This window comes from Gobio gobio (genome assembly GCF_949357685.1).
Source record: "Gobio gobio genome assembly, chromosome: 3".
Classification (NCBI taxonomy): Eukaryota; Metazoa; Chordata; class Actinopteri; order Cypriniformes; family Gobionidae; genus Gobio; species Gobio gobio.
In genome coordinates, this window is record NC_137099.1 from 37523187 (window position 1) to 37543242 (window position 20056).

The window sequence follows — 20056 nt, forward strand, 5'->3', positions numbered from 1 at the left end:
CATACACATAAACCTTTTTTTTTCAATTAAACTATTGTTAGGCTGCATTAGCTAGGTCAGCCAGAACCGGGAACACTTCCCATAACACCTGATGTACTCGTTACATCATAAAAAGAATGGCATCTACTCTAATGTTAGTCTCTCTTTTTATCCCGAGGTTTACTGCAGTCAGCTGGATCCAGGCTGTATCCAGATCAGATGGTGCACCTGCGCCCATACATGACCAACGCATCCCTGAAGTGTCTGCAGAGACGTGTCAATTAGACCCCCCCTCAAATCGCCTCACCGACATGGCATCCTCAATAAACCTGTCTCCGGCATGATGACTCCGATCTTTTGAATATTCCTATTTAATAATTGTTTAATTGACACGTCATCCTCAATAAACCCTTCTCCGGCGTGATGACTCCGATCTTTGACTTCCTTGGGTGTTGATGACTTCTGATTTCGATCTAATATGACCTCTGACTTGTAATGTTGCCAGAATAATAATCATACACTGTTTGTTAATTGGCCAGAGGAGAACTGGCACCCCGACTGAGCCTGGTTTCTCCCAAGGTTTATTTTTCTCCATTATGCCACCTGATGGAGTTTTGTTTCCTTGCCACTGTCGCCTTTGTCTTGGCTTGCTCAGTAGGGGACACAAAATTTTCAAGTAAATATCCAAATAAATTTAATTACCAAACTAAATTAAATACATCAACTAAATTACTGATCTGCCCACATTGTCACTGTATGATAATTGAAATGAGCTAGATGACATCACCGTTTTCTCCAGAGCGGCTGTACAGCCGAATCAAATTATGGTGCATTATTTTCCTGTTTAACACTGTGAAGTTGCTTTGAAACAATCTGCATTGTAAAAAGCGCTATAAATAAAGTTGACTTGACTGTTAAGATCAGGGACTTGTTTGTGTGCATTTTGCACAGCAAATAGAGAGTCTCTGCAATGATGTTAAGCGATAGATTGAAGCGCTCGTCTGTGTGAAGACTGTGCACGAACGCCCAGAGACCCTGGCACATGTCCCACCCGTCCCACCCGCAAATTACGCCTATGGTTGTCGCAATTGATTAGGATGCTTTTGGCTGACCACTTTTTCCCTCATAGGAAAGCTGCGATGGCGGCTGATGTGTGTATAGGAGCTCCAGGAGCAAAGGAACGCGAAGCAACGGCCAGATGCAGTTGATACATTTCTTTTGCACTATATAAGGAGCATTCACACCATGTCATGATTACCGTAACGATTCTGAACTGTAAAAAGTCTTCTCGTGCTTGTAGAACCTGCGCTGTGCAGACTGATCAATGTATGACATCAAAGTACATTGAGAACAATTCAAAAGTATACAGAGCTTTTTATGGTAATTACAAGATGGTGTGAACGCAGAATAACTCCAAAATGTACCTGCAGTGCTCACGTGGTATAGTGTTCATGTGAAAAAAAAGTCTAAAGTTGTGATTACAAGTTCTACAATCACGTGAATGCTTTTTACAAGTTAAAACAGTTACGGTAATTAAGGTGAACGCACCTTAAAAGTGCAGTGCGATTTCGGGAATTATTGTTTAGGCATAGGCAAACTAGGAGGTCGCCTAGCCGCCATCAGCTGGAGGGGGTGCCAATGAGCACATATCTGGCACTACATTTTAGCAGGGGTGTGTGTAAAGTGTGTCATGGCCATCCTGAAATATGATTGCCGCCCCCACTGGTTCCTCCAACACTATTGGGCTAGAGTACTGTCAATCGGACGCTTCCTATATGCCACTGGATACTGTGAATTACTGTATGACTGTTGCATGTAAAGTTTGCGCTTGGAGCGCTCAACACCATTACATCAAAGAGCTCGCTCGGTCAGGTAATACTTTTTTAACCACAAAATAAAGCTAAATTCAAAGGCCAATTAAAAAACAGGTACAGTAAAAAGTGCACACAAATCTGTATTTTTTTAGGGCAGAATTTGTGGAAGTCGAGAAATCCCATTGTGAAATGGGCAGATAGCGGATTATTGCTCGGTGTGTATTGTAGAGGCATTTCATGATTAACTGAGTGTGCAGTTATATTTTGACTCTATAAAGCTTTCTTCTCTTACTTGCATGTAAGTAACTTGCATGCGTTCTTGCGCCGATGCATTGTTAGTGTGTTTTGTCCAAGCGGCATCCTCCTGCAATTTCTCTTGAAGCCAATACGGAAGTGACGTATACTGCAATTCATCGACTGGCCGCTAGGGACAGGCTCCAGAAGGGAGCAGAATCTAATTGAGCCCCATGTTAAAATGCCCAACTTTACAGCAAATTAAAACATGTTTACAGCATGGTACAAATTTTGGTGTTGGTCTATATGGCTAATTTTGCCCTTCATGACAACTGTGAGGGGGGTGAATTTTTGTATAACTCATTCGTTTACATTATATAAAGCATTAAAGTTCTGCATAATTAACTTAGAGTGACAGGTGGATAGCCATTTATCTGCTGTCTGTTAGTCATTGCGTCACTTCAGCTCTGCCCACATCCCGCCATCCCGCCTTTTTCCCTAGTAGTTATGAAAATGTTTACAATACATGTACATGTACATGTTTAAATATCAATGACTACGTTTTGTCTTTGTCTAATTTGTCTTTGTCTATTTTGTCTATCTTTGTCTATTTTTGTTCACATTATATATATATATATATATATATATATATATATATATATATATATATATATATATATATATATATATATATATATATATATATATATATATATATATATATATATTAGAGGGATATACAGGCATCTAGTGCATGGCTACACAATGGTATTTCTGTTATTAATTTTAATCCTTATTAACAATATATACAAATATAATTTGAAAACATTTATGTATTATTATTATTTTATTGACTTATTTTTTTATTTTTCTCTATGTAAATTTTAGTTACAGTGTTTCTCCCAGCCCCAATAGTCATGTAGTCAGGTGTCATCCATGTGCATTATTCTGATTTCAAAAAGGGATCAGATGTGGTGGGGTGCCATCATGCAATTATAATTGATCCTATTTACTTTTTTAATACATATTGCTGGTGTTATTGTGCATGATTCATAGATCGGTGCACATTATTGTTAGAAAAAAATAGCTTTGTAATCTTTATCAAAATGAAATAGCTTTCTCCTCTTCTGAGATGACTTTCCTTTTTGACCGCGTTTATTAATCTCTCTTACTTTTCAACCCCTCCCCTCCGACCACCTGGCCTCATTCTGGTTTGTAACAATCATTTCTCATGATCCAATCCAATCAAAAATGGATAGAATGAAGTCTTGCCATACATTTTTCTCATTGAATGTCCTATTTCACTAGGAAAAAAGGCACAGGTTTAAATGTTTTATTTCACTTTTGGAATACAAAAAACCCCCAACAAATTCCACACATGTTCTCTATCCAACCATCACTAACAGTCAAAACTAATGATTTCCCAAATTTTCACACATCGTTTAGTGTTTTTTGAATCACCATATTTGTTTAATTGTTTTTGATCTGCTAATTTCCTCTGGGAACGTGTCAGAGCTGAAGATGCCACGGCACTAACAAAAACTGACGAATCTGCCGTACCATATTAGTGTGACCGTGAATGAAAAGAGTAGGTCGTTTGGGAGGGAACTGTGAGACCTTACGGCTCTTATATATTCACTGAAACTTCTCGCAATTACCTTTGGTCTTCCCTGAGGAGGGGAATTGCCATCTAGTTGGCAACCCAGGCAGGGATTTAAAAGTCTTCAAGACATTTCACATATGCAAATACTTATAATAGAGTGTAAATCAAGAAATTATTGGTGTGAGATACACAGTCCCTATTGCCTAAACACATTAAATGGATCCTGTTATTTGTTTTATTTGGTAGAATATGGCTCTTATCTACCATATTCATTTTAGAGAAAGACTAATTTTCTAAAATAAGATCTGATGTCTCACTGATGCATTCTCTAAAAATCCATGTTTAATAATACTGTGAGTGAAAGGTCTTTAAATGCATGAAAGTGATGAAAGTTGGGTAAAGATAAAAATTAAAGTGAATCTGTTTATATGTTTAAATGCTTTAAAACACTGCTGTACATATTACTGCTGATGATATTCAGCTTAACCTACGCTTTGTTAAAAAAAAAAAAAAAAACTATTGAGCTGTTTCTGTTGCACAAAGATTATTCCAAAAGGTAGGCAGCATAATTATACATCCTCCTGAAATACCTTTTTTTGGCCAGATTCTAAAGCAGCTTCACATGCAATCCCAGAATGCATTGTGAGGCCGGTTAAAAACAAGTGATCATGTTTATGGAGTGTTTCCCAAAACAGCATCGCAAGCCAACTATGATGATAATTATTTCTGTTGTTATAGTTCAATAATTTGGTGTTTCCCGAAACCATAGCTCCAGTGAACAGCATTGCAAAGTTGTGTGGTTAGATCTATAAACAAAGAAACTAGAACTACAGCTCTTGTTGTTCATATGACATGTGAACTTGATCATGCTCTTGAGCAAAATAAGCAAGCTACATATAGTATTATGGGGCCAGTTGTTCAAATTATTTAATCTGGATCAAATCTGGATTTGGAAATCCCATGTTTTGCTATCCAGGATCAGGTCATCCATCTTACTTTTGTGCCGGTTTTTCAAAGCAAAATTGGATTGGATCACTCTGATCCAGATACACACCTTTTCAGATTACCAAATCTGGATTACTAGTGCTCTACGGAGCCCCTAAAGGGACATGGTGATGGAAAAAATCTGAGTTGAAAAAAAAAAAAAAATTAAAATGCTTTTGCATTCTCTCAGAAAAGTTTTGCGTAGCATTCACCCGAGAAACCTTGCGTTCACTCACAAAGAACTTTTGACTGGTTCATCTCTTATAATTGATAGGAAGTAAAAAGTCTTATAAGTGAAAACACTTTAAATTTAATATCATATTTTTGTTTGATATTTACAGCTGTTTGGGGATTATTTTATGGCGGCTAAATCTTTTTTTACTTTCACTGTAGGCTAACAAAAGGCTTAATATCACTCTAAAAAAAAAAGGTTCTATATGGCACCAAAATGGTTCTTGGCTCGTAATCATAGGGGAAACTTTTTAAAGCTACACTATGTAACTTTTCCGTCCACTAGAGGTCGCCTGTTCAAAACAAAGGCGTAGTTTGATGACGCCACGTTTGAGCGCAGAATCTTGGGACATGTGGACTTCACCTCACAGCCGGTGGAAAACAGTCAGGATAGGACTCGGGCAGAAATCATGTTCATGGATGCGATTATTAACATTACTGTAGTCTGAAGCAGAGCAGGACTGAGTGTTGTGGAGCTGAGCAAGGCCGCAGGAGCAATTGAATAGCGGGACTGTTATTATGGCATTGTCGCCGGCGGGACTTTTATTATGACACGGTTGCCGGCGCCACTTCCTCTTTTCCAGTCATGAGTAGGTAACGCAACTCTGTTTATCGTATTAGATATATCTGAGTGTGTTGAAAAGGAAGTTATGACGTTCGCTCGGTGGCTGATATGACACTTGTTCACACTGCAGTGAGAGTAAAGTGTTTCACTGAATAAAACCGGAAACCGAGGGTGACGCAGATATGACGCAATCGACAGGCGACTCCCTCACACGCATATCTCACACGTCCCGGTTCCTTGGTTAAAATAGCAATTTCTCATGATTTACAAATAGTTGGAAACATTTGGGATATTCTAAGTACTCAACTGAACAAAATATATAACACTGGCCTAATGGTTTTTACTGCAAAAATCCTACATAGTTCAACTTTAAGTGCTATATAGCACCAATTTTGGTGATTCAGTGGTTCTTCAGCGGTTCTTCACCAGTTCTTTGACTAAGGTGCTATATAGCACCGCTAACTATGGTGCTATATAGCACCGCTACCATATACAGAACATGTTAAGATATGGTGCTATATAGCACCAAAAGTGGTTCCTCTATGATTACGATGAAGAACCATTTTTGGTGCCATAGAGAACCTTTTTTTTTAAGAGTGTAGGTAGCCTAATATCTACTTCTAATTTATTACTTTAACAATTAGCCTAACTAATCAAGAGCAAAATAAAATATGCGTTTGTGTATTATATGATACAAATGTTGTATTTTTTTTACCAGTTTTAAAGTTTTACTAAATTTTCTTCCTGGAATCCACCTTGAAATCCTACCCCATGTTGGGATCAGGATAATACTGTTTTTTTGGGATCAAAGTTATCCAAAACCTACTGACAAGTTTTGAACAAAACAAACTGAAGGTTTGATCCAGATTAAAACTAGAATTGGATTCTGTGATTTAATCTGATTTCAGATTCCTTCTTTCCCTTTTGAACAACCCATTTTCAAGATTTGATCCAATCTGATTGTAATGGACTGCTCTAAGACAAAAGGTAGAGGGTCCAAACGCAGCTTTATTTTAGAATAATCCAGAGCAGTAGGCAGAGCAGACAGTCAGGGGGGAGCAGACGACCACCACAGCAGCGCAGACAAGGTTGAAGACCCCCCCGGCGGAGCAGACGACCACCACAGCAGTGCAGACGGTCTTGAAGACCCCCACGGCGGAGCAGACTGAGCAGGTGGCCCGGTCGGAGTCCTCTCTGGACTCGAGACAGTGGCTGGAGCCCTCTCTGGACGCTGGTCAGTGGCTGGAGCCCTCTCTGGACGCTGGTCAGTGGCTGGAGACATCTCTGGATGCTGGACGCTGGTCAGTGGCTGGAGCCCTCTCTGGACGGTGGTGTTGTGAATTTCCTTTTCCTCGTTTGAAGAAGAGACCAGGAGACGTTGGGATATCTTTAAAGCAGACGTTACTCGTTTATTGAGAATCGTGCTGTTCTTCGGCTGAGGTTCCAAGTCTTACTAAAGAAGTTATACATTGTAATTTATCTATATTTCAGGGGGAGGGATTATACAGCAGGGGAGGAGACACTCTGAACAATACAATGCAAATGTTGTATAGGTAAAAGGACACACCCTACTATGAAAGCCCTACCAGTCCCATTGAATCAGCATAACTATTCGCATGCTGATACTGGCCAGGAACTCCAATTCCAAGAGCCATTAAAGACAAAAGGTGCAACGTCTGGGCTCCGAAAGGTGGAATCTCAGTGATCTGACTCTCATTTAAAACACAATAGAGAAAACAGGTCTGGCAGGAAAGGAGACTCTTGCTAGAGCCTCTGAAATCAGTAAAACAGGTCTGGAAGATTTGCATAGCAGATTAATTCATCTGATATCATAATTTTTACCTTAAATGCTAAATGCAATGTACTTTCTTAAATTTTGAATCCCATAATTCCCCCTTTGAGAGTTCTAATAACTCTCACAAAATACATATTAAGACACTTAAAAGTTAATTCTTGTAACTTGTGATCGTTACAGGCACATATCACTGTTTCTGTGCTGATTGTCTGTAGTGACGAATGATATGTTGACACAGAAACAAACATGCCCCTAGGGTCTGTGTAGTTCATTACGGGTAATATTCTTTTGTGGTTGTAACAGTCCTTGTGAGTCCTTTGTTGACCTTACAGGTTTCCGAACCATGAAGAATTATCTTCAGTCATCTGATGTAATTTTGCTGAAAGATCAAGAATGTCTTGTTGGATTTTGTTCAAGAGTACTTGACCACCATGTTTGTGCATAAGTGAGTCCTTGAATGCAGCCATCTTCTTTGTTGGTGGCAGGAGCTGAATTATGTAGCAACCAGGGTGCACCTGCCATTGAATTGGCTGAGCAGGATGTTATATACAGACGTTCCTCCCATCATGTGCCACCCATGGGATTCCTGCTCCTACTGAAGGCAGGTGTGGCATGCAAACGTTCTTTACAGCAAACAAGGTGTTTCTTGACATATTTATCAGCTCTAAGAATATGTTGTTTCTGGAGTCTACACTTTGTGCGATGTCCATGATGAGTAGTAGCAAGGCAATCTTGATCATGTTGATGGAAGACTGAAGTTCCCGTAGGTGATTCTTTGCGTTGTGTATTTTTTATTTTTTTTCGTGACAGTTGGCTCTGTAGTGGGTCTAGTTGTCCTTCAGAGATTGTGGCTTCATACGCAGGTGAGAAAGTCTGTGTGTATGGGTCTGGGGACAGCCATCAAGTGGTATCTGCAAAAATTAAGAATGAAAACAAAAGACAACAGAGCAGTATTTGTTCTAAAAGACAGCAAACATCAGGGTTGTCTCATCTGTTCAATCTGAGTCTGCTATTGTTGTTTCTTCTTTCCCTATTTCTCAATTCCTGCGACACCTAAAGAACAGTGACGAAAGGATGGACTAGTGGATGGGGAAAGGCCTATAAGGAAGTCTTCACCACAGGGTTGGCCCCCGAATGCCTGTTGCATTCGTTTCTTTCCTGGGCTCCTCACTGGTCCGTGTCTTATTCTATCCCTGTTCTTTTTGTGCTCTTAGAAGAGCCTGAGCAAGCTGTCCTAAAGTTTCAGTGTACTCTGTCTGAACTACTTCAGGGTTGTAGGCGGGCTGAGAAGGAACAGAATTATGCATAGTATTTCTTTTACTATCTTGCAACTTCTTCCTACACTCTTTCTCCCAGTGCCCTGATTTTTCACAGTAGTTACATTTGCCTTCTCTCTTAGGCCATCTGTTGTCTGGATTTCTTGTGCTAAACGTAGCTGCTGCTTCTCTCACTTGTGCCTTAACATCAGCATCCCTTTCCCATGTAGCTAACCTTTCTAGGTTATTTCTGAGGGTTTTGTTAGACCAAGTTAGATCAAGGAATGGCAATGCTTTTCTGTACTCGGCTAAAAGACCATCTGACCAGACGCGAACAAAAGTGCCCTGGTCATCTAGCACACATTCAGAATCATCAACTATCCCACTATAAGTTACAGCTGACTGACAAAATCTTTCAGTGAATTCACTCACAGTTTCTTCTTTCCTTTCCACACAGTTAGTGATTCTGGACCAGTCTATTTTGGGTCCCATGATATTCTTTAGAATTTTCAAAACACCTTCTCTCAAATCGCCTTTACTGGCATGTTGTAGTTCAGAAGTAACAGCAGACTCGAAACTTTGGAATTCAGATTCAGTTAGAATCTGTGACATTAGCTGTGTGACTTCTGTTAACGACATGTCGTAGAGATGCATTTGGCATAATAATGTCCTTCTAAATTCAGAAAAATGTGTACATGCTGAGGGCAAGCTCTGGGATAATCGTTTGATATCTCTAGGTCCTAGCAATTTGGCAGTTTGAACTTGGACAACAGAATTAGCAGGAATACTTTCAATTACCTCAATTCCTGACCTTCTCCTAGCGCCACATACTTTGACTGAATCAACAGGCACATCAGATACTGATTGAATGGCTACATCTGTTTCAAAGAAAGCTTGCAAGTCAGGATAAACGTTATCAGGCTGAATAGCTTCATTCACATTAGTTTTCTCTGCAGCTTTGTTGCGGTTCAATTTCTTAGTCAAAGATGCTACTCTAGCACAGAGTTCTTTGTTCTGTTTCTCTTGCTCTGAGATGTTCTGAGACTGTTGTCTAGCTAGCGCTAAACCAAATTCTCTGTGACAACAAATAATGCCTTTCACATTGTTCTTGCGAATACATGCTCCTAAAACTTTTTTACATTCATCAATCGACCAAGTCTTGTCTGGATGGATCTCATTTTTCTGCGTTAGTTCTTGCTTAACTTTCTCTGTGACAATTAAATCCACCTGCACTCCTAACTGTGATTTGAAATCACTGTCTGTCCATAAAGGAGCTGCGAGACCACCTTTTTCAGTTGTGGGGGTCAGTCTAGAATTCTTTCTTAACATTTGTGAATTTCTTTGTTACCGCACCCAAACACACAAACACTGATTTCTCTGATAAACAAACTTGTTAACACAGCTCAACTATTGTTAACTTTCCTTTGCGAAAAACAGAGGACAACACAAAAATTTGCCTGTATGCTAATCTTCCCTTCTTGAAAACAGAGGATAACTCATCTCTAAAACAAACTTTTTTAGAGGGTATTTTAGTTAACCAAACCCTACAGCTGTCTGATAACTCTTCTCTGGCAGCGCAGAGGAAAACAAATTTGTACTGGTCTTTAAGGTTCTTTTGGATTAGAGAGCAGCACTCACCACAACACTTGGTTGAGAGAAACATTCGGTCTGGAAATCTTTGTTCAGCTGGAAGTTTCGCTCTGGATTCCAGTCTGGAACTTAGGTAGATCTTTATCTTTGAGCTTGAAGTTTCAATCTGGATTTCAGGTGAGGAAGCTGGAACTCTATCCGGGTCACAGCACCAAAACTGTTGTGAATTTCCTTTTCCTCGTTTGAAGAAGAGACCAGGAGACGTTGGGATATCTTTAAAGCAGACGTTACTCGTTTATTGAGAATCGTGCTGTTCTTCGGCTGAGGTTCCAAGTCTTACTAAAGGAGTTATACATTGTAATTTATCTATATTTCAGGGGGAGGGATTATACAGCAGGGGAGGAGACACTCTGAACAAAACAATGCAAATGTTGTATAGGTAAAAGGACACACCCTACTATGAAAGCCCTACCAGTCCCATTGAATCAGCATAACTATTCGCATGCTGATACTGGCCAGGAACTCCAATTCCAAGAGCCATCCCAGAGCCATTAAAGACAAAAGGTGCAACGTCTGGGCTCCGAAAGGTGGAATCTCAGTGATCTGACTCATTTAAAACAAAATAGAGAAAACAGGTCTGGCAGGAAAGGAGACTCTTGCTAGAGCCTCTGAAATCAATAAAACAGGTCTGGAAGATTTGCATAGCAGACTAATTAATCTGATATCATAATTTTTACCTTAAATGCTAAATGCAATGTACTTTCTTAAATTTGTAATCCCACACTGGTCAGTGGCTGGAGCCCTCTCTGGATGCTGGTCAGTGGCTGGAGACATCTCTGGACGCTGGTCAGTGGCTGGCCACAGCAAGGCAATAAACTTGGGCGGCTCTGGACACTCCTCCGAGACGACCGCGGGCTGCTCAGTAACAGTCCCGAATATCTGGAGGAAGCCCTGTGCTCTTCCCAAGCACGTAGGACTGCCACCACAAAAAAAACCCCAGCACAGCCCTCCTGGCCGTGTCAGGACTCGGGACCTCCAGCCTCGGGACCATCGGAACTGGGACCGCCGGACTCGAAACAAGAAATGTCACTGGGGTCTGGACGGAGACCAGGACGGGACTAGACTCTGGACTGCTGGATATTGTGGGAGTGCAGTGTTCCTCTTCCACAACACCCACAGTAAATGGGGAACCGCTCAGTTGTAGAGCAATGTCTATATAATATTCTAGGGTCCAATGAGGGTCAAGCAAGGGCATGAGTGAATTGAGCGGCTCAGATAATCCCCCTCGAAAAAATATCATAAGACATACCGTGTCCAGTGTGGAGAGATGTGCCAGTTCAATAAAGTCTTGCACATAGTTCTCAATAGGGCTAATGTGTGCGGCTGGACAAATTTGTAGACGGACGTTCACTTGGCTGCTGGATCTGTGCATGGCAAAGTCTTCTGTAAAGGACTGCTCTTAGACAGAAGGTAGAGGATCCAAACGCAGCTTTATTTTAGAATAATCCACAAACATAGTCAAAAACAGGCAAGAGGTCATAACAGGTAATCAGTCCAATAAGGCAAACAAAACAGGGGAGACAGGCAAAAGGGTAATCCGTGGAACAGGCAAGTAATCCAAGACCAAGAGACAAGAAACCAGGGAGAATGCTCAGAAATGCAGTATATACAACAAAAAAGACTTTGCAATGAATGATAGACATGACCAGGCTATTATAGTGTGAGCTAATAAGGTAATGGGGTGCAGGTGGATGTAATCAATGAGTGCTGATGAGTCCGGGCAAAGGATTATGGGAGATGTAGTCCTTGATGGAGTGACAGTCCGGGGTGGAGTACCCTCTGTTGGTAACCACGGGCACTCACACTGGTGAATTGTGACACCGATAACCAAAATCCAATCAGCTTACCTTTGAACAACTGGCCCCTATATATTACATTCTATTTTGTGTGTGTGTGTGTGTGTGTGTGTGTGTTTAGTTGGAATTAAGCAAAACAAGAACAAAAAAATTGCAAAATAGCCTACTTTTCGAATGCCACACTGAAAACTCGAATAAGTTGATTGAACTTAATTGATTTGAGTAAACTCGTTGCCTCAATTTATTTCAATAATGGAGTCTCCCAAAACTTAAATATTTAAGTTCAAGCAACTTGGTGCTCATGTTGACTATACTTAAAGTTCCCATGGCATGACATTTTCATTTTATGAGGTTTTTCAACATTAATATGAGTTCCGCTAGCCTGAATTTTGTCCCCAAGTGGCTAGAAATTTTGATCGGTGTAAACCGAGTTCTGGCTGTCTTTCTCTGCCTTTGAGAAAATGACAGCTCAGACGAGCTGATCTTGAATTGTCCTGTTATGACGGCATACATCTACATTTTGTACGTCCTCATCGCGTATATATAATTTTTTATCAGCTATTTGAACTCTCATTCTAGTGATGTAATGCTAAATTCAAAATCATTCCAAATCTGTTCCCATAAAGAAACAAACTCATCTATATCTTGGATGACCTGAGGGTGAGTAGGTCTACATTTTAAGCAAATTTCATTTTTGGGTGGACTATTGCTCTAAAATCAAAATGATTCTCTGGCACATGCTTAAACTACTGTGAGCACAAGTGGCTCTTCAAATGTGAACGGGTTAAGAACAGATTCACTTACAAAACATGACAAAGAAATCAGAGTCATCGTATCCAAGCAGGACAGGTAGTCCTCGAAGGACAAGGGTTCGGACCTCAGTTGGCCTGGCTGACTTTAGTGGGAAACCAGAAATTCCATTAATGCCACAACAACTCACTATCAGTATGTTTGCAGTATTTTTCTGAAAATATACTTACATTTCCACACGTTCTTGTCTCATATCACCAGTAACAGAAAAAACAATTGAAAATATTAAAGTTAACTAAGTCAATGCAAAATTATATAAGAAAATTACATTATTTATAATTGAAATTATAATACTACAATGCTATTCAAAATACACCTAAACCAACAAATAAAGGTCTCTGGCTCAAAAAGGGACACATGCTTTGAAGGTGTTCTTTCTCACAGAAATGCACAATTAAACTATGGTTAAGTGTACGTTATTAACTAATATGTTTCAATAATACAAATCAAATAAAGAATAATTTGATATCTAATTTATACCATCCCAAACCCATCAATAAAAATATTGTCAATTAGGGCTACATTAGCAAAGTTTCACCAGGAAGAATGTGTAATCATGGCTGCGTTGCGTTTTATTATGGTAATGTACGATTTAACCAAACAATCTTGACTCCTTCTGGCCATTAAAAATCAAACAAAAATAACTTTATATCTAAATATTTTTACTTACCAAATTTAAGATTGCACACGAGCTATTTTTATTAATTATGATTTTGAGTTCATTAAACATGAAATCTTAAGTTTATGTATGTTGTAGGTTAACAAGTTATACTAACTTATATTGATGAGTTTCTTGACTAAACTAGTAATATTTAGTCAAGATTACTTGATTGTTTAAGTAAAGACAACATTAGGGTTTACAGTGCATGCTCATTATTTACAGCAATAATCAGACATTAATACGATCTGGAACTGATTAATTAGTAGAACTTATTATTTTACCGTCTTTTTGACTTCATTACCGACACTTCTATTGTTGAACCAGCGTGGTTCAAATGGATGTTTACTACAAATTGAGGAAACAGTCATGACTAGCTATATATATTTTTTTCAATGATGTATTGCAACATGGTAGTTAAGCTGTGAGTTACATCATTGAATGGTAAATGCACCCCAGGTTAGCACTAGGTTTTGCTGGTCATAATGTAGGCTACCCATTAGCCCCTGTTCGTAGAACTGCATTTGATGTCAAAGAGTATCTTTCTCCATTATGGCCATTCCAAAGTATTTTTACATTTTTTTTGTATTATTATTATTATTATTATTATTATTTGCAAGCAACATGTATATTGCCAATGTTTAATTTCACTAAAGTAGATGTTTTACCAGTGACTGGTTCTTTTTGGTGGGCTCAGCCTATATCTCCCTGTCTGCAGCCTTTGACATGACAGCTCAAATTATCTGCTAGTCTGATGTGCCTGTTGTTGAGATGCCATCAGTCAATCAGCGATTAGTCACATGGCATAGGTTCAGGTGATTGGCAGAAAACCTGGCAGCAGAACTTAGCACCGTAAATCGCCATTAGCTAACATGGCAGATTTTAAATCTTGTACCTCTAAGATTAGCTTTTGCAACATGCCAACACAAAATTCTATTAAAGTCAAATATGAGTTGAGCATTCTGCACACTTTACATTAAGAGTGCAAAGTGTGGCTCAATCTATTTAGAACGTTTCCGATAAGTCACTAAGTCACAGATGTTCCATTTCTGTTAGGATCCATATGTATGCAGAATTCATTTCTGAACAGAATCAAACATGCTCATAATGCAAAGGTTATTCCAGAATATTTGTGTTATGTATTGTGATTGTTTTTAATACTTATACTTTATGTTCGTTTGACGTCATAAATTGGTTCATTTGGATGATTTGAACACTAGTTTTCCAAACTCGGGAATCCGTACCTGAGTCTGCTTTAAAAAGGTGGTCTGGGGTATGGTTCATGTGAACTCTGGTATGGTTTGCTGCTGATATGAACACAAGCATTCTAAATTGCTGAAGTGAACCGCTATTGATGGCTTCGGTAAATCTGTGTATTTGTGTGTGTTTCCTGAGATCGGGGATTGACGCACTGACATTAGAGAGAATGTAACTGTATCTCAAGGTATAAAAATCTAAGTATAAAAGTGAGACAAGCTAAGTAGTGGGAACTTAACTTAAGTCTCACTTTTATACTTAGGTTCACACAAAAAAATACAGTGTGAACACTGTTGAACTCGAGTTCAGACCAAACAAACAAACCAAGTTTGAAAACAGCCTGACCGTAAAGCACTAACTTAGCGACATGCTAATGCCAGAGTCTATTGGAATCAGTTTTGAATCAAGGCTCTTATGCACATTTTGTTAGCGTTAGCTGTATGATGCATAGAGTTGATTCCTAAGAGCATTTTAAATTTGTCACGTTGTTCGTTTCACCAATCATTATTCCAAATTCGGATCTTTAGCGACCCAGATCTATATCTAACATGGGTGGATCCCTAATTGTCACGATAAAATAAAACTCTCGTGATATTAAAGTAACGATAACCGAAGAATAAAATAAAGCATATTTTGTTACTTTTTGGAGATTGGAAGTGTTCAGTTTGATCATATGTTTTATACCATCATCATTGTCCTCGTCAGACCTAATTTCAGTACATTCAGAATCTGGCTCGCCATCTCAAACTTATTCGGAAAACTATCATTTTCAACATCTTCAAAATCAATTTTGATCACTGACAGCTTCTTCACCAGATCCACCATGATGTGACAGTGACACTTATATTTGATTGTGTTCAGAACTTGCTCTGCAGTAAATCGCTGAGCCATTTCGAGCATTTAGGCCACGCCCACGGGGACAATCCAACGCTCACCATTGACTTTGTATTGCGTGAGGCTGCCTCCTTGTCATTTCGGACTTATAACAAAAAAAAAACAGAACAAGGTCTAAAAGCTGCTATGTGACAGTGTACAGCAAACAAGCTAAAAAACAGAAATCAGTTTTTATAAGCTGTCGACTCAAAGAAACGAGTGTTTAAGTTAACATGGATAAGGGGAGTGAAGTGAAGTGAAGCATCAGCAGGAACAATGTGTAAATTTTGGGATCCTGACACTCAGTGTGCCTATGTGTGCAATAAACTTTTTGTCACTTTTAAGTAAAATATCCAAATGTCAGTTTTATATATTATATTTCCTGTCGCTGATTACGTTCCCCTCTAGTGGGTGTAGTTCTGTGTCACGCTCAGTTTGCCTGTATCCACTTTTTTGTCCCTAAATGCTTTTTTTGGGTCAACAACAGCTTATAAAAAACTTCTGGGTTTTTGGTTCTGTGTTTTGTTTAGGTTGTTTGCTGTACACTTTGTCACATATCAAGCTTTTAGACATTGTTCTAAACAAGCTTTAGGACATTGTTCTGTTTTTGTTATAAGTCAGAAATTACAAGGAGGCCGCTTCACGCAATACAAAGTCAATGGAGAGCGTTGGATTGTTCTCCCCCCAGTGAGCGTGGTTTTCAGATTATGACGCTTGTCGCTCTGTCTCTATGATTAAAACGTCACTTCATCATTATGTATCAGACATTGCCACTTTGTGGAATTAAGGCGAATTGCACTTATTATGTTACGCTCCTCGGGTCGTAGCGACCCTAAACTGTTTTTTGAAAAAAATTATTTGAAAATGAGCATTCTTTTAAACAATTGTATTATTTTTTCTTGTTATAGTGTTTATAACGAATTGATTGTAGAAAACTAAGAAGGTTGATGTCAAACTTAAAAAAATGAATGAGAAGGAGGGTAGTGAATGACGTCACTAAAGACCCGATGTATGCGTTTAAGGGTTCAAAAAAAAAAAAAACAGCAAGGCAGCTCACTATATGTTTTGGTACAAAGCCAGTGTTTTTAGCCAAATGCTAGTAACGCTGTGTTTATAGTGCCAATCAAATTTTTATTCTTAAAAATATAATTAGAGAGCAGAGTGCTATTAGTGTTTAAACAGCCTGATTAGAACATTCTGATCCTGCTCTAACTACCAGCTGGAAGTGAGACGTGTGGTTAGCAGGAGAAAATAGCTAGGATAGTAATATGATCACACTGACTAGCATGGCTTGTCACTGATAAAGACAGGGTTGGCCATCTATTTCCTGCCTTTTAAGCAGTCGATGTGCTCACTGGTGTGTTTCCACTGCACTGTGAAAAATTAATCGCCAAACTTGTGTGGAGCGTATTAGATTGACAGGGCGGCGCCAACGTCTCTCAGTGTTATCAGCATTTTACTGCAAGGCCAGATTATAGCTTCACCAGGAGTGACACAAATACTAAACATTTTAAGATGCTCTCATCTAGCTTGGCATGTATAAGCATAAATCCTATGCCCCAAAACAGAAAATTAAAAAGTGATAACCTTTTAAGTAATGTACCCAGCATATTTTTAAACGTGCCGTGTAATCCTGAAAACCATAGTGTGTTTATGTGAGGTGGTAAATTTGGACAAGGGGACGAGGAAACAAATTTGCCACCTTGAAAATAGCATAGCATAGCAATCTGCATAGCTGAAAAAACGTCTTAAAACATACTTAGGTGTTTCCTCATGCAGCAATGGGCACTTGATCAAAACCTGTGACATTTTAGTAAGTAAGCACTCTTAAAATAAGATTTTCATACTCTCAGTAGATTATGTAATTTATCCACTAACAATGTCCAACAATGAATATCACGGGTGAATTCTGTCTTGTGAGTTATGCTCTTGCTCATACCTTTGCTTTATCCAACTCTTACAGGTCACAATCGCATGTCGAATAATTTCACCATGGACCCCAGCAATTGCTCAGCTGTGGATCTCTCTGATGTTCTGGCCAGACGGATGAGTCCCAGTAAGATCCTCCTCTCCCTGACTCTCTCCTTTCTGGCTGTTGCGACCACCGCCATCAACTCCCTGGTCATCACTGCTATCCTGATCACCCGCAAACTCCACCAACCCGCCAACTACCTCATCTGCTCTCTAGCTGTGACAGACCTCCTGGTAGCTGTTCTAGTGATGCCCGTCAGCATTGTGTACATCGCAGAAGAGACTTGGGTTCTCGGTCCAATAGTGTGCCACCTGTGGTTGGGTGTCGATGTTACATGCTGCACCTGTTCAATTTTACACCTGGCTGCCATTGCGCTTGATCGATACCGCGCCATCACCGATGCTGTGGCGTATTCCCAGAAGCGCACGTATAAAAGAGCAATCATAACCATTCTTGCCCTGTGGACACTATCTGTGCTGGTGTCTCTACCACCTTTAGTGTGGAGGAAATCCTCCAGTGTGGAACACGAGGATGGGAAGAGGGAAGTCATGGACTGCTGGATTGAGCACGACCACGTGGCCTTTACGGTCTACTCCACTTTTGGAGCATTCTATATTCCACTGGCCCTCATTTTGGTTCTTTACTACAAGATCTACAAGGCGGCGAAGACACTGCGTAACCGCAGAGGGAGCAGCCGATTAGTCAAACAGACAGTGAGAAGCGTCATGCTTCCAGGAATGAGCTCTGATAAAGACATCGCCCTCAGTCCAGACGCATTCTGCCCAATCGAGAAGTCATTTTCCGACCCATCAACAGATGGAGAAAGGGGCCGCACCACTTCCTCGTCAGGTAATCTCATCAAGGTCCGCAGGAACCCTGGGGCTAGGGAGAGACGGGCGGCATTCACGTTGGGACTAATCCTGGGAGCCTTTGTGGTGTGTTGGTTACCGTTTTTCCTGAAGGAGGTGATAGTGAATATTTGTCTGACCTGCAGCACCTCTGCTGTGCTTGCAGATTTTCTCACCTGGCTCGGATATCTCAATTCCCTCATAAATCCGCTAATATACACCATCTTTAATGAGGACTTTAAGAAAGCATTTAAAAAACTTCTGCCCTACTGTTGCAGCAATGTCCTTTGAAATTGACTGGGAGGGAGAGACAAAACATGTTTCATCTGACAACCTTTTGAGTTGAAAGCTGCAAGTTACAATGACAATCCTCTCATACTGTAAATAAATGGACTTCTGCTAGAATTACACATCTTTCAGAGACATTTCAGTATATTGTTTATAGTGCCTGTATACTTGTACATGGATGCATGTAAACAAAAAACACAACAAAAAAAAAACCATTTGCTCCACTCATAGATTTCAGTATTTTGAAATGGAGAATTTCATATAAAATTACATTGCGTCTGATGCACAATGTTATGTAAATCAACTGGTCAAGTTTACACCAAGGGGTAAAAGATTGGCTGGTTAGCATGGACCAGTTAGCCCTTGCTGATATGCCATAACTACACCATCTGAACCCAAAATATTTTTTCTTCATTAACAGCCATTCAAAAGTTGCTGTGTATACTGATGAATGTTTTTTTGAAAATATAAATTTAATATTTTTAGTACATTATGTATATTATATGGAATGGTTTGACAGTGACTGATTTTTTGGTTTTTTTGGAGGGCTCTCTAAAGTGTGTGAATGAGGGTTTGGGATTACATGTTTGTGTGTTGGGATTATCCACATGATTATGACTATTGATTATTATGTACCCTTCAAGTGTTCGAAATATCAGATTTATGAGTTCCAAGCACATGACCAAAGAAATTTTAGAGGACACAAATTGCGGCATTGGAAGAGTCATGCCTATTTTAAAAATTGCAGAAACACTGATCTAGTATAGAGCAAGTCTGTAATGAGTTTTGATTTTGCAAGTTTTTTTGATTGTACAATGTACTGTATTTTCATCATTTTAAATACAGAACAACTGAAAGACGTATTTAATCACTTAACTATAACAGATTGAGTAATGCAAACATTTATAGTTTTTATACCATGTATAAGTGATTTTAATAGAAATGAAAGTATAATAGAAATGATCTTCATTAAAATTGGTTTACCGTTCACAATACAATCATTTTGTTTAGTCTACTTCAGTGTTACTTCCAGTGTTGATGTGACGTGTCGTAATAAACACCTGACTCAGTGTTACAAGTTTTTATTCACATAGATATAGAGAGAGCTAATTAAGATATTGATTCTATATACAAATAAAGGTCTGGAACAGAGCACCATTGTGCAAAGGCGGCAGACAACAGCCCTTCTCCCAGGGGCAGTCTTCAATGTTGCTCAATGCACCGCAGCAAGATCCCTGTAGAAAAGGCAGGCCATTTTATTCAAATGGAAGATGGAAATCAGTATGCCAAATAAACAGCTTATGTTTGAAAACCGCTTGTCACAATTGACTGACTGCTAAGTGTCACCATTCGTTTGGGAATGTGCTACATTTGCCCTCTGCTTAAAATAAAAATTAAGAGTATAACTATAGATGGGTGAATTTTCAGAACAGGTATTCATAC

General features: G+C 39.3%; 1 protein-coding gene across 1 annotated transcript in view; it reads left to right on the forward strand.

Moving 5' to 3' along the window:
* Positions 1–19297, forward strand: part of htr1fb (5-hydroxytryptamine (serotonin) receptor 1Fb) — a 36067-nt gene extending 16770 nt beyond the window's left edge. The window contains exon 2 of the mRNA XM_079811875.1: positions 17469–19297. Within this exon, the coding sequence (XP_079668001.1) occupies positions 17480–18616 (1137 nt within the window). The 5' untranslated portion in view covers positions 17469–17479 and the 3' untranslated portion in view covers positions 18617–19297. The remainder of the gene's footprint in view (positions 1–17468) is intronic.
* The last annotated feature ends 759 nt before the right edge of the window (positions 19298–20056 follow it).